This window comes from Odocoileus virginianus, chromosome 10 (assembly GCF_023699985.2).
Source record: "Odocoileus virginianus isolate 20LAN1187 ecotype Illinois chromosome 10, Ovbor_1.2, whole genome shotgun sequence".
NCBI lineage: Eukaryota > Metazoa > Chordata > Mammalia > Artiodactyla > Cervidae > Odocoileus > Odocoileus virginianus.
In genome coordinates this window covers 12,203,767-12,230,334 of record NC_069683.1, presented here as the reverse complement: position 1 = coordinate 12,230,334, position 26,568 = coordinate 12,203,767, and the positions used below count along the sequence as shown (strand labels likewise).

The 26,568-nt window shown below is 44.1% G+C and overlaps 1 protein-coding gene across 6 annotated transcripts in view; it reads right to left on the bottom strand.

Annotated features, from left to right (window-relative positions):
* Positions 1–4,656: 4,656 nt before the first annotated feature.
* AGBL2 (AGBL carboxypeptidase 2) overlaps positions 4,657–26,568 on the bottom strand; it is a 29,488-nt gene continuing 7,576 nt past the window's right edge. For 5 of the 6 annotated variants that reach the window (XM_070472993.1, XM_070472994.1, XM_070472995.1 and 2 more), the window contains 13 exons: positions 25,298–25,405; positions 25,007–25,057; positions 21,236–21,389; positions 18,584–19,366; positions 16,965–17,121; positions 14,646–14,772; positions 13,775–13,875; positions 12,592–12,722; positions 10,884–10,950; positions 9,733–9,855; positions 8,756–8,860; positions 7,420–7,509; positions 4,657–5,412 (listed from right to left, as the gene is read on the bottom strand). In XM_070472993.1, the coding sequence (XP_070329094.1) occupies positions 5,239–5,412; positions 7,420–7,509; positions 8,756–8,860; positions 9,733–9,855; positions 10,884–10,950; positions 12,592–12,722; positions 13,775–13,875; positions 14,646–14,772; positions 16,965–17,121; positions 18,584–19,366; positions 21,236–21,389; positions 25,007–25,057; positions 25,298–25,405 (2,171 nt within the window). In that variant the 3' untranslated portion in view covers positions 4,657–5,238. The remainder of the gene's footprint in view (positions 5,413–7,419; positions 7,510–8,755; positions 8,861–9,732; positions 9,856–10,883; positions 10,951–12,591; positions 12,723–13,774; positions 13,876–14,645; positions 14,773–16,964; positions 17,122–18,583; positions 19,367–21,235; positions 21,390–25,006; positions 25,058–25,297; positions 25,406–26,568) is intronic. The other variant, XM_020870651.2, reaches the window with a different exon arrangement.

Genomic DNA, 26,568 nt, shown 5'->3' with positions numbered 1-26,568 from the left:
CAGGTTCACAGTTCCCCCATGAGGAATCGCACTTGGACCCTAGCAGTGAGAACTCCGAGTCCTAACCACTGAACCACCAGAGAATTCCCGAGTCCTTGTTCTTTAAAAATGACAAATGGGAAAAACACCTAGAATTCTTGCTTTCAAGGAAACTCTTATGTCTATACAGAGTTGCCGTGTTTAATGGTCCAGCAGGAACCTTCTAAGGAGTAACAGTTACTGTGATGACCTCACCTCACGAGACTTCTCCCAACGTTGTCACGTCTCAAAACCAGAAAAGCGGCACGCTGCCATCAGACGCTAACAGGAGCTCAGTTGTGACCACATGGTCCAGAAAGTGAGGCTTCTGAAGAAAACCTGTTCACCTAATATCCATTTTAAATCTTAAAAAAACTGCCAGTTACTGACTATGCATTCAGTTTACAAAGAAAAAGTATACTCAAAAAGCATGAAATAATGAAAAAGAAAACCAAGTATAAAGCACATTATTATTTTTCCCCATATCCTTCACCTTTATTTACAACTGTCCAGTGTAGGCTTTTTTCCCTCCTTTTTAAAATTTTTTATTTTCTTTTCCTCCTTTTTTTAAAATTGGAGGATCACTCCTTTATGTTCAGTAAAGTCGATCTTGTTCTCTGACCCAACCAAAACGCTACTTTTCGACTTTTCTCTCATTTCATTCTCAAGGTGCACTCTTAAGAGGTCAAGATGCTTTGAGTGCTTCTCCTGCGCCCTGAGCCTTACCGTGCTCACACAGGATTATCACCTGCTTGTCGTCTCACACTTTCTCCCCGGGGTCGTCTCCCCCAGCTTCCTATCAAAAGCAGGAGGAGAAACGACAGGCTGAGATGTTGCAGCACGCACATTCCCTGTGGGGCGCTTTTTCTTAATCTAAGCAGGAAGATTTGCCCCTCTTTTCTAAAGAAAACAAGTAGCTACTCCTTTCCGGAGCTGACTGTGGGCTGGGCGGGGCCCAGCACTGAACTGCCATGGTCTTTGGACAGTTATTGGATGTGGAAGCTGTACCTGGATGACATTGGGATTCTCTCCTTTTTGCTGCTTTGGTATCTTAGCAGCCAAACCACAGCTCTCAGGAAGCTTTTCACTCTCAAAAACCACTTCTAAAAATCTGATCATGTATTCTGACTTTTTATTCCAAAAATATCATATAGGGGTGCTTTTCTAAAATTCAGTCTGTTCAATTCAGTCACTCACTCGTGTCCAACTCTTTGCGACTCCATGGACTGCAGCATGCCAGCCTGCCCCGCAGGGAATGTATATGCTGAAGATAGACAGGCTTCTCTGTCCATCACCAACTCCCAGAGCTTGCCCAAACTCATGTCCATTGAGTCGGTGATGCCATCCAACCATCTCATCCTCTGTCATCCCCTTCTCCTCCTCCTGCCTTCAATCTTTCCCAGCATTAGGGTCTTTTCTTATGAGTCAGTTCTGCACATCAGGTGGCCAAAGTATTGGAGCTTAGATTCAGCGTCAGTCCTTCCAATGAATATTCAGGACTGATCTCCTTTAGGATGGACTGGTTTGATCTCCTTATTGTCCAAGGGACTCTCAAGAGTCTTCTCCAACACTATAATTCAAAAGCATCAATTCTTCAGGGCTCAGCTTTCTTTATAGTCCAACTCTCACATCCATACATGACTAATGGAAAAACCATAGCCTTGACTAGACAGACATCTGTTGGCAAAGTAATGTCTCTGCTTTTTAATATGCTGTCTAGGTTGGGTCATAGCTTTTCCTCCAAGGAGCAAGCGTCTTTTAATTTCATGGCTGCAGTCACTATCTGCAGTGGTTTGGGAGCCCCCCAAAATAAAGTAAGTCTCTCACTGTTTCCATTGTTTCCCCATCTATTTGCCATGAAGTGATAGGACTGGATGCCATGATCTTCGCTTTAGGAATGCTGAGTTTTAAGCCAACTTTTTCACTCTTCTCTTTCACTTTCATCAAGAGGCTCTTTTAGTTCTTCGCTTTTTGCCATAAGGGTGGTGTCATCTGAGTATCTGAGTTTATTGATATTTCTCCCAGCAATGTTGATTCCAGCTTGTGCTATATCCAGCCTGGCATTTCTCATGACGTACTCTGCATATAAGTTAAATAAGCAGAGTGACAATATACAGCCTTGACGTACTCCTTTCCCAATTTGGAACCAGTCTGTTGTTCCATGTCCGGTTCTAACTGTTGCTTCTTGACCTGCATACAGATTTCTTAGGAGGCAGGTCAGGTGGTCTGGTATTCCCATCTCTTTCAGAATTTCCCATAGTTTGTTGTGATTCACACAGTCAAAGGCTTTGGTGTAGTCAATAAAGCAGAAGTAGATGTTTTTCTGGAACTCTTTTTTTTGATGATCCAATGGATGTTGGCAAATTTGATCTCTGGTTCCTCTGCCTTTTCTAAATTCAGCTTGAACATCTGGAAGTTCATGGTTCATGTACTGTTGAAGCCTGGCTCAGAGAATTTTGAGCATTACTTTGCTATCATGTGAGATGAGTGCAATTGTGCAGTAGCTTGAACATTCTTTGGCATTGCCTTTCTTTGGGATTGGAATGAAAACTGACCTTTTCCAGTCCTGTGGCCACTGCTGAGTTTTCCAAATTTGCTGGCATATTGACTGCAGCACTTTCACAGCATCATTTTTTAGGATTTGAAATAGCTCAACTGGATTTCCATCACCTCCACTAGCTTTGTTCATAGTGATGATTCCCAAGGCCCACTTGACTTTGCATTCCAGGATGTCTGACTCTAGGTGAGTAGTCACACCATTGTGGTCGTCTGGGTCGTGAAGATCTTTTTTGTACAGTTCTTCTGTGTGTTCTTGCTGCCTCTTCTTAATACCTTCTGCTTCTGTTAGGTCCATACAATTTCTGTCCTTTATTGAGCGCATCTTTGCATGAAATGTTCCCTTGGTAGCTCTAATTTTCTTGAAGAGATCTCTAGTGTTTCCCATTTTTTTGTTTTCCTCTATTTCTTTGCACTGATCACTGAGGAAGGCTTTCTTATCTTTCCTTGCTATTCTTTGGAACTCTGTATTCAGATCAGCATATCTTTCCTTTTTCTCCTTTGCCTTTAGCTTCTCTTCTTTCCTCAGCTATTTGTAAGGCCTCCTCAGACAACCATTTTGCCTTTTTGCATTTCTTTTTCTTGGGAATGGTCTTGATTACTGCTTCCTATACAATGTCATGAACCTCTGTCCATAGTTCTTCAGGCACTCTATTAGACCTAATCCCTTGAATTTATTTGTCACTTCCACAATACAATTCTAAGAGATTTGATTTAGGTCATACTTGGAATGGTCCAGTGACTTTCCCTATTTTCTTCAATTTAAGTCTGAATTTGGCAATAAGGAATTCATGATCTGAGCCATAGTCAGCTCCCGGTCTTGTTTTTGCTGACTATACAGAGATTCCCCATCTTTGGCTGTAAAGAATATAATCAATCTGATTTTGGTATTGACCATCTGGTGATGTCCATGTGTAGAGTCGTCTAGAAATTAAGTTTTAAAGTTAATTTCCTCCAATTTTTAGAGTTTTTTAAAAGTAATTTTTAAAGTTAATTTTATCTGTTCCAAATAAAATTATCTGGAACAAAAACAAGTATTTCTGAACAACTTTTGAACAAGGTTTGCCCTGAACAGTTTGTCTTCGGACTTGTCCTTTAATGATATCCTTTTAGGAACAAAAAGTGGGGTTTGTGGTGGGGTGATTTCTAGATAGAATGTTGACTAGTTGACTAACAGTTTCAGGGGGTAAGGTGTGGACTAGAAGAAGGCCATTTGCAAACTCCCATGTAAAAAGCAAGGGCAGACAGTCTGCCTAAAAACACATACACAGTGTATGTGTGAGGGGTTTTGGGGAGGTGGGCAGTATATGGGAACTCTCGGTAGTAAAATCTTCAGTTTCTCTGTAAACCTAGAACTGTTCTCAAAATAAAGTCACCTGGACTTCCCTGGTGGTCCAGCGGTTAAGAGTCCACCTGCCAATGCAGGGGTCGTGGGTTCGGTCCCTGGTCTGGGAAGTTTCCACGTGCCTCGGGACAACTACACCCAGGTGCCACGACTACTGAGCCCGCGCAGGGCCCACGCTCCGCGGCAAGCCCCGGCTCTCCGCGGCAAAAGGAGCCCCCGCGATGAGGAGCCCGCTGCCCCCACCAGAGAGCAGCCCCGGCTCTCCGCGGCAAAAGGAGCCCCCGCGATGAGCAGCCCGCTGCCCCCACCAGAGAGCAGCCCCGGCTCTCTGCGGCCGGGGACAGCCCACGCGCTGCGACGGAGACCCAGTGCTGCCAGCAACACACATGCAAACAAGTAACGCAAGAGTCGACTGATTACAACAGAGAAAGACACTGCGTCTGGGATTCTAGCAAAGTTCTAATCTCTAGTCATCCAGGTAGTGGTGGTGGCTGAAACGATTTAAAAGTGATAACACGAAACATACTAGGAAGCTTTCAACCCAACATAAAAGGAAACAGGTAAAGTCAAAACAGGAAGCCTGAGATGAACTGGAGGACCCTTCTTAACTCGACTCCAGCACGTTGACATGACAGGCCGTAGTAGGCAGATGGGGCCTACTGCCCGCCAAGGACGGAAAATCTGAAGTATCTATTCACACGAGATTACACAGTTAACCACCAATCAAAGGGAATAAGTTGTGGGACAGAAAGAATTTTAATCAATGGGTTAAAAAACTTACATAACCATGCGGAGCATAATATACACAACACTGACTTCCAGGTAATAACATGAGTTTTTTACTCTGCGTGGGGACACCTCACCCTGAACAAACCTGATATACCACAACCTGACTGATCATTCGTCACTAGGAAGTTCTGACGCAAGACTTTTTATTTAATATAGCAAACTGCCAAGAGTACGTTTAAAATAATCTGCTCTTTTAAAGCTTCTTTGCACATACTTTTAGAGAGAAATGTAAACTGAGGTATATCTGTGTTGTTGTTTCACGAGCACACAGTTCATTTTCTTATAAGGGAAGCTTTTGGATACATCACAATAAAATTTCATTTCATGAAAAAATAATTTAAGTCGTGAGGTATGCGTCCTGAGATCCTGCACACAATGTAAGCTCCTGGGGTGAGGGTGGTGCATGATGGACACACAACACAGAATACAACCAGTGAATGAAGTTCCCGAGCACACAAATCCCTTCGTTACAAAATGCACCTAACCCAAAGCACAGCGAGGCAGAGCCTGTGTGGCCTGGTCCGGGCGCTCTACGGGTAGGTGTAGATGTGCAAGGATGGGTATGCCACGGCGGTCCTGTGGCTTCCCTGTGTGCCAGAACATCTGCTCCTGGACCAGCTTGGCTTCACGGGTGGAGCTGGCTCTTGGCTGGGGTTGGTGCTTTTCTTTGGATCGCAAGATACTGTAAATCCTGGCTTCTGTTTCTGTGCAAACAAGACAGAAGAGTTGAATCACTCTGTGCTGCAATTCCTAAAGTTATAGTTAGGATTGGGGCTGCTGTTACAAGGAGTTAGTGAGAGGTAGCTTAGTTTCTCCTCAAATACCAAAGTAGCCGACATTGTTACAGGGCAGAGGTGAATCAAGCATTCACCCTAGTCCCTGAGATGGCCAAAGAAAGGTCCACGGGTGATATCTTAATTGCTCCGAGAAGCTCAGGGATTGCATTTTATAAGCTGTTTAGAAACATTACACAAAGAAAGAGAACCTGATTTACAAGGTTGGAGACTGCCCAGAGTTTTTAAACTCTTATCTGACATACCATGGAGGTTAAATGCCTACATCTCTGTTACAGAAACATGAAACTAGAAATTTAAAGAACAATGAAGTAGAAGTCAAGGCTTGGGTGGCATTCAGCTACTCTACTGGGTTTAAATGACATGTAAATCCCAATTTACATGTCGCAGCCTAACCAGCCTGTTTCAGTGGAGGGATACAGCTTCAGCCACCGACAGGCACCTTGCAGTGGATGCTGTATGAGGAAAGGGGACAGTCACCAGCGTGTCAGGACAGAACCCTCTGTGACTGGACTTCATCTCCGCCTCTCTTCCCACTGCTATGTTTCCCTGATATCATGGTGGCTGGGCTGTCTACCTTGTTACCCCTCCTAGGGGATCATGGCCCTAAGGAGGGCTCACGTTACACAGTCCTCAGGGGGCCCCACAGGGTTGGATCTTCACACGATACTGATGGGTAAATGCGAGCATCATTCTCAGAACCCCCACGCAGCAGGCGTGAGAAGAGGGCAGTGATCTGACCTTGAGAAGCCATCCATTCTGTACCTATGTGTGTATGCATACTAACTGCCTTCAGTCGTGTCCGACTATGCAAGCCTACGGACTGTAGCCCGCCAGGCTCCTCTGTCCATGGGATTCTCCAGGCAAGAATACTTGAGTGGGTTGCCATGGCCTCCTCCAGGGGACCTTCCTGAACCAGGGATCGAACCCGCATCTCTTATGTCTCTTGCATTGGCAGGCGGGTTCTTTACCACCAGCGCCATCTAACTACAGTAATCCAGTGGTCCCCAGTTTTTGCTCCCCCTGGACACATGTGAGCAGCACTTTCCCAGAGACATAGCCTGGGTTATTTGAAACCACTGTTCACCGGCTGTTTCTCTGCTTTTCTCTCCTCCCTCTAAGGAAGAATGGGGCTTCCCTGGCAGCTCAGTGGTAAAGAACCCACCTACCAATACAGGAGACATAGGTTCGATCCCTGGGTCGGGAAGATCCCCTGGGGTAGGAAATGCAACCCACTCCAGTGTTCTTGCCTGGGAAATCCCATGGACAGAGGAGCCTGGTGGGCAACAGTCCATGGGGTCACAAAGAGTTGGGTACAACTTAGCAACTAAACAATGAGGAAAGAATACGCAGGTACAAATGAGCGAGAGAGATGTTATGACAGGGATAAATATGAATTCATTCAAACTTATTCTTTTAAAAAAGCGAATCATTCACAAACCTCTGTACCGAACGGTCACTATAACTGGATGTGAGATGCCCCTCACAACTGATGGTCCACCCCAATTTGTTAACATCTCCTGGGTTGAGAACCGCTGCATTCACTACCACTTTTTACCTGAAGTGTTGCCGTGGAGTTACAAGATAATAGCTGCCTAACAAGTGTTCACTGAAACAAGATGAACTTCGCCGTGGCAAGTGTTCGGCCCTGGGTGAGCTTCCTCAGCCCTGAGGAGCCTTGTGGGCTGTGCCCCGGCTGCTCTGGCGTTTGTGGCCTGAGAAGGCAAACCACCTGAGATGCTCACCTTAACAGAGCAAATCCACAAGGACGATGCTGTGTGGACTGTGCATCACCACCCCTCCGAATCATATCATACATTTGAAAAACAAAATTATATATGCCAAACAAAATATATATATTATATATGCCCACGGGCATATATATACACACACATACACATTTATTAGGCGAAATACCTGTATTCTGTCTTTATTCTTAGCCAAAATCAAGGAGGTCATATTTGTTGGGTCCAGGGAGGTGCTCTTGCCTCTTCCGTTTAACTGGGACTAAAATAAAGGAACATATTCTCAGTAAGTTCTCCACTTGGACAAGTGTGTGACTGTGTAAGACACACAGAGGACTTTCTAGTCATACATGCTGATTCGTTATGGTACTCTCACTTTGAAAGAGAGGCAGAATGCAAATACAGTAATTCAAAGAAGGAAACTAATACTCGCTGCATGCCTACTACGTGCTGGGCACGTCACACGTTTCACGTAGGGCATCCTCGACACCCTCACGGTGTGGATACCACAGCCCCGACAAGTTAGACGCGGGGGCGCAGCCCCGGGGTCAGGTCGCCGCGGCGGGTGGCACCCGGGCCGGGGTGTGACGTGAAGGCAGCCCGCACAGCGCGTGCTCCCGCCGCCGCCACGCCGGCCGCAGAGGGGCCCTCGGCCCTGGACGCGGGTGGCTGCGCCCTGCTCGGGCTCCGCGCGGTCCCGCTGCGGGCCCGCCTTCTCTCGTCCTCAGCCGCGGGGCGGCGCTCCGCACAAGGACGGCCTCGGCACGCTCTGTGGATACTACTGCGCCCGAGCCTAACTTACACAGAGAAGAACCGAGGATTTCGTAGCCACGCTCCCAAGCACTAAAGAGTTGTTGGATCTGTTTCTTCTGTTTCCTACCGCATCCTACCCCGTACGTTAACTTCCTGCTCGCTTGTTAAAACCCCCAGCAGACTCCGGGGTCCCCGGGGCAGGGAGGGTGTCTCCTTCAATGCTGCCCTCCCGGCGTTCAGTAGGTGGCCTGCAGGCAGTGGCTGTACAGTACAGCTTGTTGAATGGATGGATGGAGCGGCCCGCAGCCTGCTCTTAAGATTGGGTATAAAAGTCACAATTCACCAATGCGTGATATCAGGCTTCAGTGGTGTCCAGTCCAAGGCAGTGTCAGTGTCCCCACCAATGCTCATGTCCCCCTGCTCCCAGCCCCACTGTCAGGGTGACAGGGGGCGATGCCATTCTTCACCCTGTGGGGGAGCGCACTAATCGGAAAAATCAGAGCAACTGCGTGACACAGACTAAAAACAGAACAGAACAGAGAGCCCAGGACGTAAGAGTTTTCAGGAAAAAAAGTAAATATTTGAGGTGATGGGTGTGTTACTGAACTAAATGGTGACAATCCTTTCTCAGTGTATATATGCATGTTGTGTGCTTGCATGTGTGTGTATAAAATCACATTGTACACTTTATATTACCAAAAAAAGTTTTAATAACTTTTCTATGAGTTAAAAAAAAAGTCAGGCAAAAATAATACCTTACTCAACCTTGGTTTTTCATTATTTATCACTGAAGAACTGGCATTCTCTGAAGTTCTGAAAAAAGCAGGATGTTTTTGCAGAGAAGGAAATCTTGCCCTTTCCTAGAAGGATTGCAAAAAGAACAGTTTTCAGTTGCACTGTTACAATTAATCTACTCACAACAGACCCGATTCACCCAGGGGCAAATCTCCCGCCTCTGAAGGCATTTTCATCTTTAGAGGGCAGGGGGTGCGGTGTGGGTGTGGCTGTGAGGAAGGAGGTGCCCAAGTGGCCCTGGCCTGTACCAAGCCTGATCTCTCACCACCCAGCCACTCTGGACGGGCTCTTGCCACCACTTTTCCGGCACTGCCTCCTTCCTTTGCAAATCCAGACTTGGTGGGCTCCTGCACTTGCTGTGCTAGAGGCCAATGGAAAGGCCAAGCTGAAATATGCTCAGGGATGTCAGAGGACCCAGGTCAGTCGTGTCCGACTCTTTGCGACCCCATGGACTGCAGCACGCTAGGCCTCCCTGTCCATCACCAACTCCTGGAGTTTACTCAAACTCATGTCCATCGAGTCGGTGATGCCATCCAGCCATCTCATCCTCTGTCATCCCCTTCTCCTCCTGCCCTCAATCTTTCCCAGCATCAGGGTCTTTTCAAATGAATCAGCTCTTCACATCAGGTGGCCAAAGTATTGGAGTTTCAGTTTCAGCATCAGTCCTTCCAATGAACACCCAGGACTGATCTCCTTTAGGATGGACTGGTTGGATCTCCGTGCCGTCCAAGGGAGTCTCAAGAGTCTTCTCCAACACTACAGTGCAAAAGCTTTTCCTTTTGAGGACCTGGGTAAGAGCTCTGAAACCCACATAGAAAACGCCCCTCTGTCCCATTTCCCATTCCCTTTCTGATTTAGAGGAAACCTCAACTCTGTCCTACACCCACTGCGGAACGCTCTAACCAGACAGCAGACACAGGCAGCAGGGCTTTCTTACTGGGGCGTCTTCAGTTATCTCTGAGTCCAGCATCAAAGTATTTTTCTGATACTGTTTGTTTCGCTGTTTTCTCGACTTAAGTGGCTTTTTTTTCTTCTTATACATCATCTTCTTCTGATTCAACTATTTCAGAAAGCACAGAGAAATTAGCCACTGAGGGTTCCAGAGAGACATCCACCCATAGGGAGTATTCTTCTCACACAATGCTCAAGACACCATTGCTAACCCGGGATGCGGGCCCTCACAATGTGTTGAACTGTTGTTGGTTTGGAGAACCAAAAACCAGTTCAGTTACCTCATTACTAGAGACCCCTGCCCACTTAACACGCCTAAACCCCCCTATTATAGATATACTGCCAAAGGGGCACCTATACCAATAACCAAGTATCTGTGATATAAATGTGAAAGCACATACTGGTGAGTACAGATGATACTGACTGATGGTTGTGGGATGAACTGATACAGTTTGTCTGTCACCACAAGGCAGCTTTAATAATTAAGCAAATGAAGCTTGGGACTAATTTTCCAGGTACCCATGGTGTGGTGAAGCTTATTCTGATGCTGCTGTAAACCCAGCTGAAGAAATTATAGGGTCTAGTCTGGTATGGCTGGCTCATCTGACATAGCCTTAAATTCACCCTAGGAGGAATCTTTCTTAATGCAACTAGGAAATCAAATGCATAGTGAACCACAACAAATATTTTGCTGTCTCTAAAGCTCTTATAATATCTATGTAAAAAACAAGTCTGTGAATAGACAGGGCAAAAATATCACTTACTATATAGAAATACAGAAAACTACCTAAGATCATGTAAACAAAAACACTTTTCAACACTTTTTAAAATGTGTGGGTCGTTTTTAACAACTTCTATCTCTTAACGTGGTTTTCACTTTAAGTTAAACATTTCCCCCTCACTTTTTGTTAATTTTGGAATATATGTGGAGCCCTCACATTTTTCCTCTATAGGTTTTAAAGAAGAAAGTTACAAAGGACAGAAAGAAGGCCTCCAGGGCAGGGTAACCAGTTAGGACGCTATTGCTGTATTTTCTGCAGATCTTGGGACGGCTGAAAACTCCTCCAAACTGCTCAGGAGCATCAGGCCTTTTCTTAGGCTGCTACTTCCTGGGTGTCAGAGTCTCTGAAATCTCACCTCATCTGCTATGTTCAGAAGGTGAGCAGGGAGGCCATCCGAGAGGGAGCTGTCAGAACCGCTGGTGCTGTTTCCAGAAGGAAAGGAAAAGGGAAAGACTTGTCATTAATGTCTAGGATGTGTAACACTGACCAGAACAGGGGCATGGGGTGAGGACACCTGCTCTGCTATTTGCCCGCAATGTGTATTTCAATTACTAAGAAATCAAGACAAGCCCATCCACTCTTTCATTGCAAACACCTCCAGCATGCCAGGCAGTGCATCAGGCACAGGAAACAGAGATGACCCGTGTGGCAAAATAAATACTGGCCAGATGGACAAAGCTGCCCTTGGCAGTGACTGAGAGGCTGTGGGATTCTCTGGCAGCAGCCGGAGAGAACAGCAGGGGGCTGTAGTTTGTCTGAAAGCAGGGGCTTTTTCCAGCGCGCATGACCCGTCTAGTCAGTACCAGCTCAGAGAGCAGGGATGTGACTAGTTACTCTTTAAGAATGCGTTGAAGATACAAATAGATACATTTAATAACCAAAGATCTGTAGGTGCAGATTAGGAGCATTACTCTTAAGGCCCCAAATCCTCCTTTGAAAGTTTCAGAGGAACCTCTAGACTGATCTGAAGTTCCCCGCCTCCCCCGCCCCCGCCAACCGTCCTCCTCTCCTTTCTTCACAGGCTAGGTTGAATGAGGACTCAGATACCCCATCCCTTCTCCCTTCATCCTGTCCTTGGTTTTCCCCTTCCCTGGGGTGTGGCTGGCGAGAACTGCAAGCTGTGCTCTGTGAGACATCCTCCGTGTATGGAAAACGTCTCAGGCACAAAACTCAGACCTCCTGGGAAAAGGCCAGCGTTCCCAGCCCGTTCGTGCTCCTCTCAGCAAAGCAGCGGGGAGAAAGCGCTCGCTTCTCTCCTAACTCCCAGCTCCCTGTTCTCACAGGCTTTTCCAGTCTGAGCAGCAGCCTTTGAGGCCGCTAGAGAATAGCCTCTGAAGTCCCTTTTGGAGATAACACAAAACATGAACAAAGGGGACAGAAGTGTTAGATGCAGTCGCCCCAGAAGATGTCTAAAACCAGGTGTGTGCACACAGACACAGCTCACACGAGGCTTGCACACGCAGCCCGCTGTTCTGTGTGATGCCATGAATGGAGAGAGCCCCATGGAGGCTGGTGCTGAGGCTGACAGATTGGATTCAATAATTCCTCACTAAATCCATCAGGGTATCCCTGCTGAGCCTGTTGGGATGCAGTCAGGATGCTTTTGAGTCAGTCCCCACTGGGCCCGACATGTAGCAATTGATACGCAGGAGGCGTTTTGTTTTTGAGGCTGAAAGTGAAGAGGCCTTGGTGCAGTGGAACTTGTGAGTTAGGCAGAGGCTTCCGGGAGAGTGGGAGAGGTGACATGGTGAATGGGACGCCCTCCCTGGCCTGATGGTCTGGTTTTTAAGGTTCCTAAAGAGACTTCTGGGAGACTGAGTTGGCAGAACTACTCTGGGGCCACAAATCAGGGCTCTCTAACCCTTTCCAGAGCCGAGAAGGGAGGCTAACAAAGATCAGGCACTTAATACCTAGTTGTCGAAAGAACAAAGTGTATCTAAGGGTGCTATGATTTTATTCAATACTTTGCCTCTGAGGTTCAAAACCAACACAACAGAGCAAGCAAGAAAATAATTCAAAAAAACAGAACCTCTCTGGTTTTTCTTTGAAATGAAGTTTGTTACCTGGATTCAATGTCAGACAAAGAGATGTCACTCCAGCTTCTTTCTAAATCCATATCTTGTCCAAGTTCCTTGAATTTCTTATGGATTTCCTGTTGTAAGAGCTCTTTAAGCTCTGCCAGACACTGCATGAACTATGGAATTGAAAAAAAAAAATGCTGTTCTTGATTATTCATTTATTTATTCATATAATAAATCTGCTGAATGGCACTTTATTTCTGGGGACTTAAGGATGAGTAAACCAAAACCTCTGCTACTAAAGGCATGTTAACAATAAATTACATGAGTGGTGGGAACAGGCAGAAGCATTTTTAAAGAAGAATGTCAATGAACACTGCTTTAGACATTCCCTTGGTTATAGCTAATAATAAACTTCTTGAACAATGCAAAGGTTGGATTTGCTTCATTTTTTTGAGTAACAAAGAAGGAAAAGTTAGAATGGGGTTGTTCAGATTTTGGCCTCTGGCAAATCTGATTTAAGAGGCTCTATGCTGAGGCCAAATTCTCCTTTAAGTGTTTTTTTTTTTATTGAACAGCAGCATCCTGAGTGGTGCATGTCACGTGTTCCCAGGGTGGACATTTCCGAGGGGGCATGAGAGATGAGTTAGGGACCATGAGTCCAGGCTCCCTTTCAAGAAGGTGAACAATAAAGGGAAACAGAAATAAGCTCCCAGAAAAACAACGCCAAAGGAAGTCTCTGCTTGTGCTTTAGGATGGGGGCAGCTTGAGAACATCTGCTGTTGGGAGGAAGAAGAAAAGGGAAAAAAAAAAACAGGCCCAGAAAAGAGACGAGTTATTTAATAAGGCAAGACCTCAGGGAGACCACAGGGGAGGCTGGCCAGGGCAGCAAGGGCAGGAACAGTTCTGGAGAGGAGAAAGGACACCCACTTTTCTCAAACAGGAGGGAGGGAAGCTGGCACCGGCGCCGCCACAGGCAAGCCCAGAGTGAGGGGGGAGGTGGCTGCTCGGAAGGGGCGCGTGGCCCCCGCTCCCGAGGAGGCATGAGGTCGTACCGTCGGCTGGGAGTGTGCACACTGGGGCTTTTCTTACTTACTTTGATTACAAAAACTTCAGAAAAATATGAGGAGGAAAATAAAGATCACCTGTAACCCCGCTGGGTTGACTTTGGACCTGTGTGACAATGATCACAGTGACATCACCACATGTCTTGAAAGCCCATTTTTACCTTGGTTCGGTCAGGATCACAGAAATCGAGAAGGGTGTCACAGACATGATAACCCAGGGATTTCAGATCCTCAGTGGTAAAGTGAGTGTCTCTTTTATTGCCTGGGGACAAAAAAATCCATAGGACTTCTTATTAAGTCTTCATGAGCAAATGCAAATCTAATTTATGAACATCTCATTAAAAACACCCCCTCTGATTCTAGAATAGTATGCTTCTGGTCAGGGTCTCTCTCAGTCTACTTCAGGAGAGCCTTTGACAATGATCGTTTACAATCACGATGCCTAAAGTACTGAGGTTTCACTTTGTGACAAGCACTAGGCCAAATGCTTTACGTGCACGATCTCACAAGCACTGATATTATTGCCAGTTAAAGCAAATTCAAAGGGCTTCCCAGGCGGCTCCGTGGTAAAGAACCTGCACGCCAAAGCAGGAGCCGCAGGAGACGTGGGCTTGATCCCTGCGTAGGGGAGATCCCCTGGAGGAGGAGATGGCAACCCACTCCAGTATTCTTGTCTGGAGAATCCCAGGGACAGAGGAGCCTGGCGGGCTACAGTGCATGCAGTCGCAGAGTCAGGCACGACGTGAGTGACTGAGCATGCACGCGGCGGAAACCCAGACCCGGACCTGCCGTATCTCCAGGCCCCGAGCACCCACTGTGCCATCCTGCACGCTATATGATGTGTGTGATACTTACACACCTATATCATACTTCACACTCGTAGTTTGGGTTCTCAAATTTAACATTAAAGTGCAGACAAGAAAATCTTCTAGCTCAATTATCTCCCCAACATTCAACGGAATTTCACCTCGCCAGTGCTTGGCTTGGCTTCCTCTTGCCATAACGGCCCGTGATCTACGAAAGACAGCTTACCCAGGGTGGACCCGCCAAAAGTAGACTCCATGGTGTAGCTGTTTAGGATTCCCATCCGCCACATCACAACTCGTCCTGTTCCTTCTTTGCACTTTTGGACTTTAAAGTTACAACTGTGAAAAGAAAACTAAAGAGAAATCCAAACCCTCTGTTCATCATAAACTGGCAAATGTAAGATGTCTAAAATTAAAAAATAAATAAATAAATAAATAAAACTTCACTAATATGGTTTAAAAAAAAAAAGGAAGTATCTATTGGTTTCTAACATATGCTCCATAAAATACCAAGGGCTGTCATAGATATTACAGAGGGAAAAATGAGTTCTGCGGTCGTGTTGGTCGGGGAGATGCAGGTTTAACCCAGTTAAACAGGCCTTCTCCGCAGGACCTCTCATTTAACGTGTCATTGTGGACTGTGCCTCTCACTAGGGGAGAGAGTAGATTCTGATTTTCATGGCCTGTGAACTCTTCCTTTCCTTTCCCACCTTCCGCAGGGACATTCTGTAAGACCAGGGTTCTTTGAACAACCTGTTTGGGAATGCTGGCTTACTTTAGTATTCAAGGTACCAGCCAGCATGAGATTTATTCTCTACCCTCCCCACCTTGAACCCTTGGATCTCGAACCCTTATCCTCTATCTATGATTTGTGTATGCCTCACCCTGTAACCTCTGCCCGGACTCTCCCCACCTCCTAACACTAATGTGGCCCTAGCTTGGAGTTCAATAGCCTCCATCGTATTTCATGATCATTCCAACTCTTTCCTCATTTGGAATTTGTAAACATATATTGGGCTGGCCAAAGAGTTTGTTCAAGTTTTAGATACTGGGTTCTGGATGCAATTTCATTTGAAGAAAGAAAGAGATTCCTAGAAAAAAATAGGAAGATTAAAAGAAGAAAAGAAAGAGCGGAGGCAGGGAGGGAAAGAGCGCAAAAGGAAGAAAAGCTTCCTTTTTCTTTTTTAACAAGTAAGTCACAGATATAAAATATCTGTCCTATTTATATTTTTTTCCAGTCTCACTGCACAACTTGTGGGATCTTAGTTCCCTGACCAGGGACTGAACCCAGGCTACAGCCGTGAAACAGCCAAGTCCTAACCACTGGACCCCCAGGGGATTCCTTTGTCCTATATCTTTTTTGTTTGATTTTTTCAGGACTAATTATTTTTAAAGGGACGTTTTTATTCCTATTCTATTTATTTTGGCTGCACCAGGAAGCATGCAGGATCCTAGATCCTTGATCAGGGATCAAACCCTTGCCCCTTGCAGTGGAAGTGTGGACTTTCAACCACAGGACCACCAGGGAAGTCCCTGTCTTCTATCTTTATGGGAGAAAAATCTGCAGTATCATTTAAATACTTTTCTAAACCCAATTTAGCTTCTTCTTTCCAATGCCAGTTACACTTTGTGACTCTATTTACGATGTTGAAAACCAACTTCTAAATCAGCGCAGATACAACTGTCACAGAGTTGTTTCTCAACCAACTACTGAAGACATTTAAGTTGTTTTTATTAGTTCTCTGCTGTCTTACAGTTATTTGTGATCTTGTATTACATACATGTTTCTGTAGAGGCTCATATAACATGAGCGTTTTGTTTGTCTTTCAATCCCTTCTTCCACTGCCAGTCACAGGATGAAAGATGGTAGAGAATTCTACCTGTTAAGAGTTTGAACTTACACCCAGGGCAAAGCAGCCAATAGCAATTTAAAAAAAAATCATCTTTATGGAGATATTATTCACATACCATACAATTCACACATTTAAAGTACACAATTCAGTGGCTTAAATATATTCACAGAGTTGTGCAACCATTACCACAACCTAAATTTAGAATATTTTGATTTCCCCAAAAGAAACCCAGGACCCATCATTAGCTGTCACTCCCCACGCCACCCTCCCTCTCTGCATCAGCCCTAGGCAATCAGTAACCCACCTTCTGTCTCTATGGATTTGCCTTTTCTGAATATTTCCTAGGACAGAATCAGATAACATGTGGCCTTTTGTGTCTGGCTTCTTTCACTTAGCATAATGTGTTCAAGGTTCATCTGAGTCCTGGTGTTATCACTGCTCAGTTCTTTTTACTGACAAATAACATTCCATTGTGTGGATATGCTACATTTTATTTATCTTTTCATTGGACAATGAATAATACAGTGTCATTCTTAAAGCCACAATCTTCTAAGGTCTTGGAAGCCCAGCTTTCTGGGATTTACCCAAGATAATGAAGAGCAACAAAGTGGCAAATCAGACATTGCATACAGGAATGGATGAGTTATCTTTCTCCCTTAGTCAGTGGACAGGAAATTACCTTTCGTGCTTACCTTATCTGGTGCATTTTTGCTTAACATTAAAGGAAAGACTCGCTCATGAAGCCAGAACTGGCGATCAGTGTTACCGCAACCATACAGGAAGATGTTATTCTTCCGGCTGTGGCCATGGAGATCACAATACAGGAGGACCTCCCTTTCTTCAAGGAGTCTATGGGGGTGCAGACAAAGGGCAAGTGGGTATACAAAGCATGAAAATAGTCAAGGATCCCTTGGAGTCTCTTCCTTAAGCATGTCTGTTGATACTTTCCCTCCTAAGAAAATTTTAGCCCCTAATGACCTTCAAAGGACCCCCAGCCCCATCCCTGATGGAAACATGCCTCCAGCACTCTCTGCCCTGCCAGCCACGGAAAGCAGAGATGGGTGGGCCTTGTGAAGGAGAGGAGAAAATCCACTGAAAGAAAGCTCCCCCCACCACCCCCCGCTGCCCGGTGCAGACCAGTGGAGACAGGCAGACAGGGGAAAGAACCAAAGACAGCTGTGGTTTCTGACATTCCGGGGTTAGTTCCTCTAAGACTCAGCTCCTGTCTCTGGATGACCAGGACACCTACTCAGTCTTCCAAACACAGTCACCTTCTCGGTGATGATGGTAACAATGCCACATCTTTAACATGCAGGGGACTGTGCTAAGTAGATAACATGCACTATCTCATTTAAGCCTCACAGTAACCACCCAAAGTGAAAGTGAAGTCGCTCAGTCGTGTCCGACTCTTTGCGACCCCGTGGACTGTAGTCTACCAGGCTCCTCCGTCCATGGGATTCTCCAGGCAAGAGTACTGGAGTGGGTTACCATTTGCAGGTATTATTATCCCCACTCTACAGACAAGAAAACTGAGGCTTCCGTGGTCACAGTAGTAAAACCAGGTCTCACAGCCAGGCCTGCCCAACGCCAATATACACTCTGAGCCATTCTGTCTATCAACCCAAAGCTCTTCTCAGCCGTTCACACAGATACGGCGAGAAGGCGTGTGAGTCTTATGCGCTGCAATTTCAGGTCCAGTGAAACGGAAGCTCCTTTAAGGTGGGTGCTATTGTATCATTAGTCTTCAACTACTTTTACATTGGCTCAGAAAATGCAAATTGATTTATTATTCTTTCTTTATAAGAGGATAACAAGGAATTCAGACTCTGCAACCAGAGAACTAGCTGTATGACCTTGGGCAAGTTTCTCAGCTTTTCCGGGCCTTCCCTTCCTCATCACATACAAAATGGTGACACTGACGGTGCCCACCTCACAGGGCGAACGTGAGACTAACCGGTCAGGTGGGAAGCGCTGCGAATGCTGCCTGTTGTACACAAGAGCTGACGAATGGTCAAGTACTGTTATTCTTATCATACAAGTCTCATCACGAAGACTTACGAACTCCCTGACTTTTGACCTTTTACATTCAGTCATTTCACTTAGGTGAAACACCTCTAGTGAAATACTGCATGTTTAGTTTCAATCCAAAGATAAGACATGATTTTAAAATGTGAAAACTACCAAACCCACATGGCTACAGAGAGAACATTAAAGACTGCCCCCCAAACCAGTCCTGCCTCCTGTGCCACCAGAAAAGGTCGCACACATCAGACAGTGCTGACAGTGTGAGACCAACGGGGAGAAGCCTCACCTCTTGATCATATTCCTGGTGTGCCAGATGCAGGGGAAAGACTCCTTCAGAATGGTTTTATAATGCCGGTTCAAATCCCTTCCAGCCAGCGAACACCGATAATTCCCCACGATCACTCCATCTGGATTTAACATGGGGACCACTTTGAAGATAAAGATATCTCTGAGGAGCTGAGCATCTGGGGAGTTGCTCAGGATGAAGTCCAAAAAGCCTTTCATAATCCAGGAGCCGTTACTTTCCCCAGGGTGCACGCGGGCAGTCAAGACCACAGCTTTCTTCGCAGCTGCCTCTTGAGGGGTCCGAGCTGGGTTGGTGATGGTGAGCAGGTAGACGTTGTTTCCTGCGAGGCTCCTACATAAGGTCCGGAGTTTGCAGAACTGAGATTTGATGGGGCTGTTTGCCACCGACAGGAGGAAGCGCTGCAAGTCAGTGTACGTGTACGGGTAGAAGTGTGCAAAGAAGCAAGTGTCCTGGTCATGTGGAAACTGAACGGTCCACGTGAGACAGTAAGAGGGCTGCTGGCCGTCCCCGGTGCTGTCCCGGTAGTACTTGATTTCCTTCCCTTCTCTCCGCCAGCCAATGCTGCGGGTGCTGGCATCCAACTGGGAGTACATGAGCGGCTTCATCCCTACAGTGTAGAGGCTCTTGGGTTTCAGCAAGTTGACGATGGTGAAGCGATAGGTGACGTCTTTCCTGGTGTTCTGAACTCGAAAATAAAACCACTGAGTGTGCTTGTTTGTGTAGAGGTCAGTTCTCAGGGTGAGTTCATACTCGTAGGTGTTTCTGGAATAGAGAACACAGAAGCATCTCTCTGTAACTCCACTCGCCCCTCAAAAAACAAATACTGTTTTCTCCTGATAAAAACAGATCTTGCTACAACAGAAAAGCCTGCTGTAGCAAACATTTATTTTCTATTCTCCCTAGTTTTCCAATTCATGTATCAGGCTAGCAGGAACTTGGGGAAAGAAAACTTATTCGGAGCAGGATAGGAAGAGCCTCAAAGCTGACACTGCTGCATAGCATGCTGGGGAGCACCGTGAGCTCCCTGCTATCTTTCAAGAGCATCCAATAGCAGTTTCTAAGCACTTCAGCACCTCTCTCTGAAGTGCAGTAACCAGCAGTGAAGCCAGAGCCAGTGCTGGATGTTAGCTGCTTTCTGGATATCATCTCTGTGGAAGAGACCTGCAAGTCCTCTGTGCTGTCTTTATGTATCTGATCCTCACTTATTTAAAGATGAGAGGACATTTCTGGAAAGCTTTCACCTTGGTGAACTTGCAGAAGACAACATACAAATGCCAGAGATCATGGAAAGATACTCATCCACAAGCATAACTCATGAAGTACGAACTAAAATAAGCCGTCCCTTCTGCCTCCATCTCATTGGCATATCAGAGCTGGGAAACAGGCACTCTCAATGCTGCTGATGGGGACTGAAATCATGCTAGGAGGACAACTGGACAAAATCTAGCATTATTGAAGTGATCAAACCCTGACCCAACCATTTTATGTCTAGGATTTGTCTCATAACACCATCAATATTTAAAAATGCGAATGCATAAGGGTATTCATTCATTAAGCCAAAAATTGTAAACATCTTCATTTCCCATCAGTTGGGGAAAAGCTGAATAAGGTATAGAGTATCCATACGATAGGACAATATGAGCTATTAAAAATAAGGAGATGCATCTGTGGTACGGCCATAAGAAAACATTTAAAATTTATTAAGTGGAAAAAGCCAACATGCAAAACAGTATGTATTAAAAAAAAAAACAGTATGAGTACTGTTTTTTAAAACATGAGAAAAAAGTTAATGTATATACACAAAAATTAATACATATAAACAGCTGCTGCATCTGGGAGGTATGATTATGGGACTTCAACTTTTTATGTTAGGTATTTGTTAAGGAGCTTCCTTGGTGGTTCAGCGGTAAAGAATCCACCTGCTAACTTAAGAGATGTGGGTTTGATCCCTGGGTTGGGGAGATCCCTGAAGAAGGAAATGGCAACCCACTTCAGTCTTCTTGCCTGGAGAATCCCGTGGACAGAGGAGCCTGGTGGGCTAGCAACTAAACAACAACATTTTTATTAAGACTGTAAAGTTAACGAACAGAAACCCTAATTAAACAGAATTGGGAGACCACAAGGGGGCGCTCTCAAGCCCTGCAATGACAGTGGAGCCCAACAGGAAGAACTCTCCTTCCTGGTAAAGACGCAGCCAATGACAAGCTGCGAACTTTCTGTTTACTAACGTCTCCCAACTTCCTTCTCCTCTCAGTTAGAGTGTTCTGCCTCCCTGCATTACAGGGCTTTCCTGGCTCCCTGTGGCTGCAGACCCCGAACTGCAATTCTCTGTCGATCTTGAATAAGGGCATGCTTGCTGGAGAAATATCTAACAGTCTATTTCAGGTCCATAAAGCAAATTTCAAATGTGCACTCATTTATTTTAGAAGTACAAAAAAGCTTGGATAATTTTTTTTTCCTGGAGGAAAATATGAGTCACAATTATTTCATTCTTCTTCACTGTCCTCACCATCATCTCTAATCACTTTTCTCTTTTACAAAAACACTCCTGGCTCCTTAACATGATTCCTGAAGACACATCTCAGTCACTTCAGTCCTCATCCCTTTGGGAAATTCCTCTCTGTTACTCACACTCTGACAGCTTTCTGCAGGTTCCCACTCTCAAACCTTGATTCAAACAGCAGAGTATTATCTTCTGGTCCTTGTAAGGAGACAGAGAGTTCCTTGATAATTCCCCGTTTGCCTCCCACTCTGGAACTGGTAAAATAGGAATCTTCGGTGGGCACTGTGGATGAGATAGATATATTTAGTCCAAGTTCAACTCAGAATCCATTTATCCAGTATATGTTTATTAAGCTTCTCTGTGTTCAGCACTATTTTAGTTTAACAACAAGGGGTATTTAAATAAGAAATTTCTATATTCTCAGTAGTCAATGGCTTTGCAAGTGAAGCAAGTAATTATTTAACATTCACAGACTTCATACAATCTTGCATCACTTATGTGGATAATTTCACTTTGCAATCATTTTTTACTATACTTGCATTATGTGTCAGATGTTAGCAATATCTACCAATCAACAAATGATTGACATCAACAAAGATCCTGACCACGGGGCAGGATAGATACATGCGTTAAACAAATAGAAATATGTACAGGGCCTGCTTCTACTTCATTAGTAGATATATTCACATTATGACTTTTGCTTCTATATGAAACCTTGTCACTGTGGAGACTTAGAGAGTAAGTAATTTGGATAATAAATGAAAGCAAAGAAGAAAGTGAGTATAAAATGGGAGTAAAAGCACAGAGGAAGTAAAAGCAGGGAAAGCAGCAAGAGTACATATAATCCATTTAAAGAGCTGGAGTTCCATGTTGTTCAATCTTTTCAAGGAACCACAATCAATGTACAGACCAGCAACCAGATGTCGTTAATATAGGGATTTCAATATTTTCTTGAGTCTCTTAGGTAACATTAAAAATGATTGAATTCATAGCCCACAGTAACATGTCTCAAAAACAAAACCTCTTTCTTATTTAACCCACAACTTTCTTATAGCATGTGGTTGCTCTAGGACTCCTAACAAACCCCCAGAATCTCCCCGGAGCCCCATCTTCCCAGTTTTCAGTTTCCTCATTCCTCCAGTAGGGTGGGCTTAACTCCACTTGATGAGTCCAAAGGCAAGATCAAGACAGCTGCCACAAATGTGTATTAACAGGACAATCCACAAAAGCTGTCGTATCAGGAAAAGGAGCTCTCAGTGCCAGGGTTTCTCCCTCTGTAGAAATACATCTGGATAGAACCCATGATGCAATGGGGATGCACGGTCATCTGGTTTACTGAAAATGACTACAAGTAAAGAAGTAAAACAGGCTCCACGGTAACACAGGCTTATGATACCAAGAATTTCTTGAGGTCCTAGGAGTGATACATCCCCTATTATTTATAACTCAAGTCATCTGACTTACAATCTCAGATTTTATTAAAAAAAATTTTTTTTAATGTGGACCATTTTTAAAGTCCTTATTTAATTTGTTACAATAGTTTTTTCTGTTTTCTGTTTTGGCTACGAAGCACGTGAGAGCTTAGCTTCCCAACCACAGATTGAACCTGCACGCCCTACGTTGGAAGGAAAGTCTCAACCCTGGACTGCCTCGGAAGTCCCCTGATCTCAGATTTTAGTCTCCCAAACTCCTCCTCAGACGTTCCATAAAGTGGAGCTAGGTAGTTTGCTTTATCTTTTCTACCTCACTGAATATAGTAAGTTTTGCCAAAACAGTGAGATGAAAGTCCAAAATCAAGGCAGCTGGGAGGAGAGGGTGTATAGCCACCTCTCAGATGGGCCCTCGCTGCTGACAGCCGCTCATTTGATTTTCTCGTGGTAGGAATGTAAACCATTGCAGCTTCCACTTTCCTATCTCTTGCTGTTTCTCAGCCCCCTCTCCATGATTTTATTGACTGACATTCCATTTCTACTAATTGCACTTCGTACATATTCCTCCTCTTAATAAAAGTGACTTCTCTTCTGACCATTTCTATCTATTGATTCACAGTTCTTTAACATGCCATCTCCTTTCTGCCTTCAAGGTTACTATTACCATCTGCTTCACATCCTCCCCAGCACTTGTTACTGTCTCTACTGTTGTTACGGCTGTGTTAGTGAGTTTGAAGTTGATTCATCCTTTCCATAAATATCTTATCAATAAATATACAATATCAGTAAAGAATATTGAACAGAGGAAATTCTCGATTTCCAGTTTTCAGAACGCTATCATGAAAGGTTGGATTTTGTCCAGTGCTTTTTGTTGTGCTGACTGAGACGACTGTGTAGCTTTTTTCCTCTTTGTTCTATTAATGTAGTTTGTCACATCGATTTTCTTATGTTGAACCACCCTCGGCTTCCTTTAACAAGTCTCTCCTGGTCACAGGGTACAGTCCTTTCAATATGCTGCTGAATTTGGTTTGCTGGTATTTGGTTGAGGATTTTTGCGTTTATATTCATGAGGAATACTGACCTATAGTTTTCTTGTGATGCCTTTGTCTGGCTTTGAATACTGGCTTCACAAGAAGAGGTAGGAAATGTTTCCCCTTCTTCTGTTTCCAAAGTTTTTGAAGAATTAGGGCTATTTCATCTTTAGATGTTCGGTACAATTCAAATAAATCCTGTTATGCCATCTGTGCCAGGGATTTCTTCCCAGGAAGATTCTGAATTACTGATTCAGTTTCTTTGTTATAATCTATTTAGACTTTTTACTTCTTCCTAAGGCGGTTTTGATAATACCTGTTTTTTTCCCAGCAACTTTTCCTCCGTCTGTGTTAATTTGCTAGCTTAGCATTACCTTGTACTTGTTTTGATCTCTGTAGAGTTGGTATCTGTGTCCCCTTTCACTCCTAATTTTGATCATTTGTGTCTCCTCTCCTTTTTCCTTGGTTGGTCTGGCTAAAGTTTTGTCCATTTTGTTGATGTCTCCAAAAACACCAACCCTTGGTCTGATTTCCTACGTCACTGTTCTATTTCCCTGACTTCCATTTCCCTCTTTATTACTTCCTTCCTTCTGCTGCTTTAAAGAAACTCTTATTCACTTATGGCTGTGCTGGACGTCTGCTGCCACACACGGGCTTGCTCCAGTTGCGGTCAGCAGGGGCTGCTCTTCACTGCGCGGCGGGCTTCTCACTGCCGTGGGGGCTCTCGTTGCTGGGCCTGGGCTCCAGACCACAGGCTCAGCAGTTGCGGCTCACAGGCTGTTATTCGGTGGCATGCGGGATCTTCCTGGACCGTCAAACCCATGTCCCCTGCGTTGGTAGGCAGACTCTTAACCACTGGATCACCAGAGAAGTCCCCTTTGGCTCACTTTGGATGTAGTTTGCTCTTATTTTTCTAACTTATTATGGTGGAGGCTTAGGTAATTGATTTGAAATCTTCCTTTTTTTTAAATACAGGCTTTAAAGTCGTAAACTGACCATGCAATGCTTTAGCTACATCTCATAAATTCTGATATGTGGTTTTATTTTCTATCAGTTCAAAATATTTTTGAATGCTTATGTTTTCTTTAACCTGTAGGTTACTTAAGAGAAATGTGTTATTTAATTTGCAAATATTTTGTAGATTTCCCAGATTTCATTTTGCTGTTGATTTCTAATTTAATTTTGCTGTGGTCAGAGAATATATTTTGTATGACTTCAGTCCTTTTCAACACACTAAGACTCGCTTTATAACCTTATGTATGGTATATCCTGGGGAATTTACCAGGTACCCTTGAAAAGAATATGTATCTTGTTCTTGGGTACAGTGTCCAGCACATTTTTATAAAAGACATGAATTCTACCAATAGGATGCCTGCAAATTAATGCAGGAAACTACAGCATAAATGACAGTCATATACACATACTACAAAGTACTCACTACAATATAGGAGGTGGAGAAAAGATGAGAAATTCCCCAAAGATCCAACATCTGATTTTCAGGAAGAACAATAGAGAAGAAGATATGAAATGGACTCAGAAGTATTAAGAAAAGGTACTATCATTTTTAAAAAGTGATTAAACATTTAAAACTGATCAGTTATGAATTTCAGGGCTATCACTCAGTTTACCACTAAACTATGGATTTTTAAAAATAACTTTTATTATAGAAAATATGTTTATTGTAATTTGGTCATGATTAATTACTCACTGTTTGGTGTGATAACAATACCTGAATCTAACTGATAGACAATTGTGCCTTTTTCTTCTCCTACAATTTCTGGTATCTTTTCATTTCCTGTAGGTTGATAGAAATATTCTGGTTGAGGTGGAACCCATTCTGAAAGAAGGCATTGAAAAAGTATAAAATAAGAAATAATATAAAAGGTACTTTATTATAACTGATATAAAATAATGATTATTCAAATGGCTAGTCTGGTTGAATCAAATCAAATTCCAATCCTAAGTTTCCCGTGTATTTGTAAATTAATTATATCTTGCTTCTTTCTATAAAGACTATGGAGAAATTTTTAACAAAAAGCATATACAACAGAAGTATAAGACTTAAAAATAAGCCAGAAAGTTGGTGCAACAACTCTACAAAATGTGTCCCTGAACTTCCAAGTCAGGACAATACGATCAGCTACATTTTTCTTATTACTATAAAGGAACAAGTATACCAATTTCTTCAGAGGAAACAAGGTTTCTTCATTAACACTCAGCTCTGAAAGATTTCTCATATGGGACTTGGGCAACTTCCTGCCATTTTAAGTACAGGAAGCCACTGATGAAAGCCAAGGGCCTATAAAGACACAATTGAATTCAACAATACATAAAAGAATCACACACCATGATCAGGTGGGATTTATTCCAGGGTTGCAAGGATGGTTCAACATTCACAAATCAGCCAGTGTGATCAAATCACAGTAACAAAATAAAGGATAAAAATCATATGATTATGGAAGCAACCTAGATGCCCATCAGCAGACGAATGGATGAGGAAGCTGTGGTACATATACACCATGGAATATTACTCAGCCATTAAAAAGAATTCATTTGAATCACTTCTAATGAGATGGATGAAACTGGAGCCCATTATACAGAGCGAAGTAAGCCAGAAAGATAAAGATCATTACAGTATACTAACACATATATATATGGAATTTAGAAAGATGGTAACGATAACCCTACATGCAAAACAGAAGAAGAGACTCCGATGTATAGAACAGACTTGTGGACTCTGGGAGAAGGTGAGGGTGGGATGTTTCAAGAGAACAGCATCGAAACATGTATATTATCTAGGGTGAAACAGATCACCAGCCCAGGTTGGGTGCATAAGACAAGTGCTCAGGCCTGGTGCACTGGGAAGACCCAGAGGGATGGGGTGGAGAGGGAGGTGGGAGGGGGGACCGGGATGGGGAATACATGTAAATCCATGGCTAATTCATTTCAGTGTATGACAAAAACCACTGCAATGATGTAAAGTAATTAGCCTCCAACTAA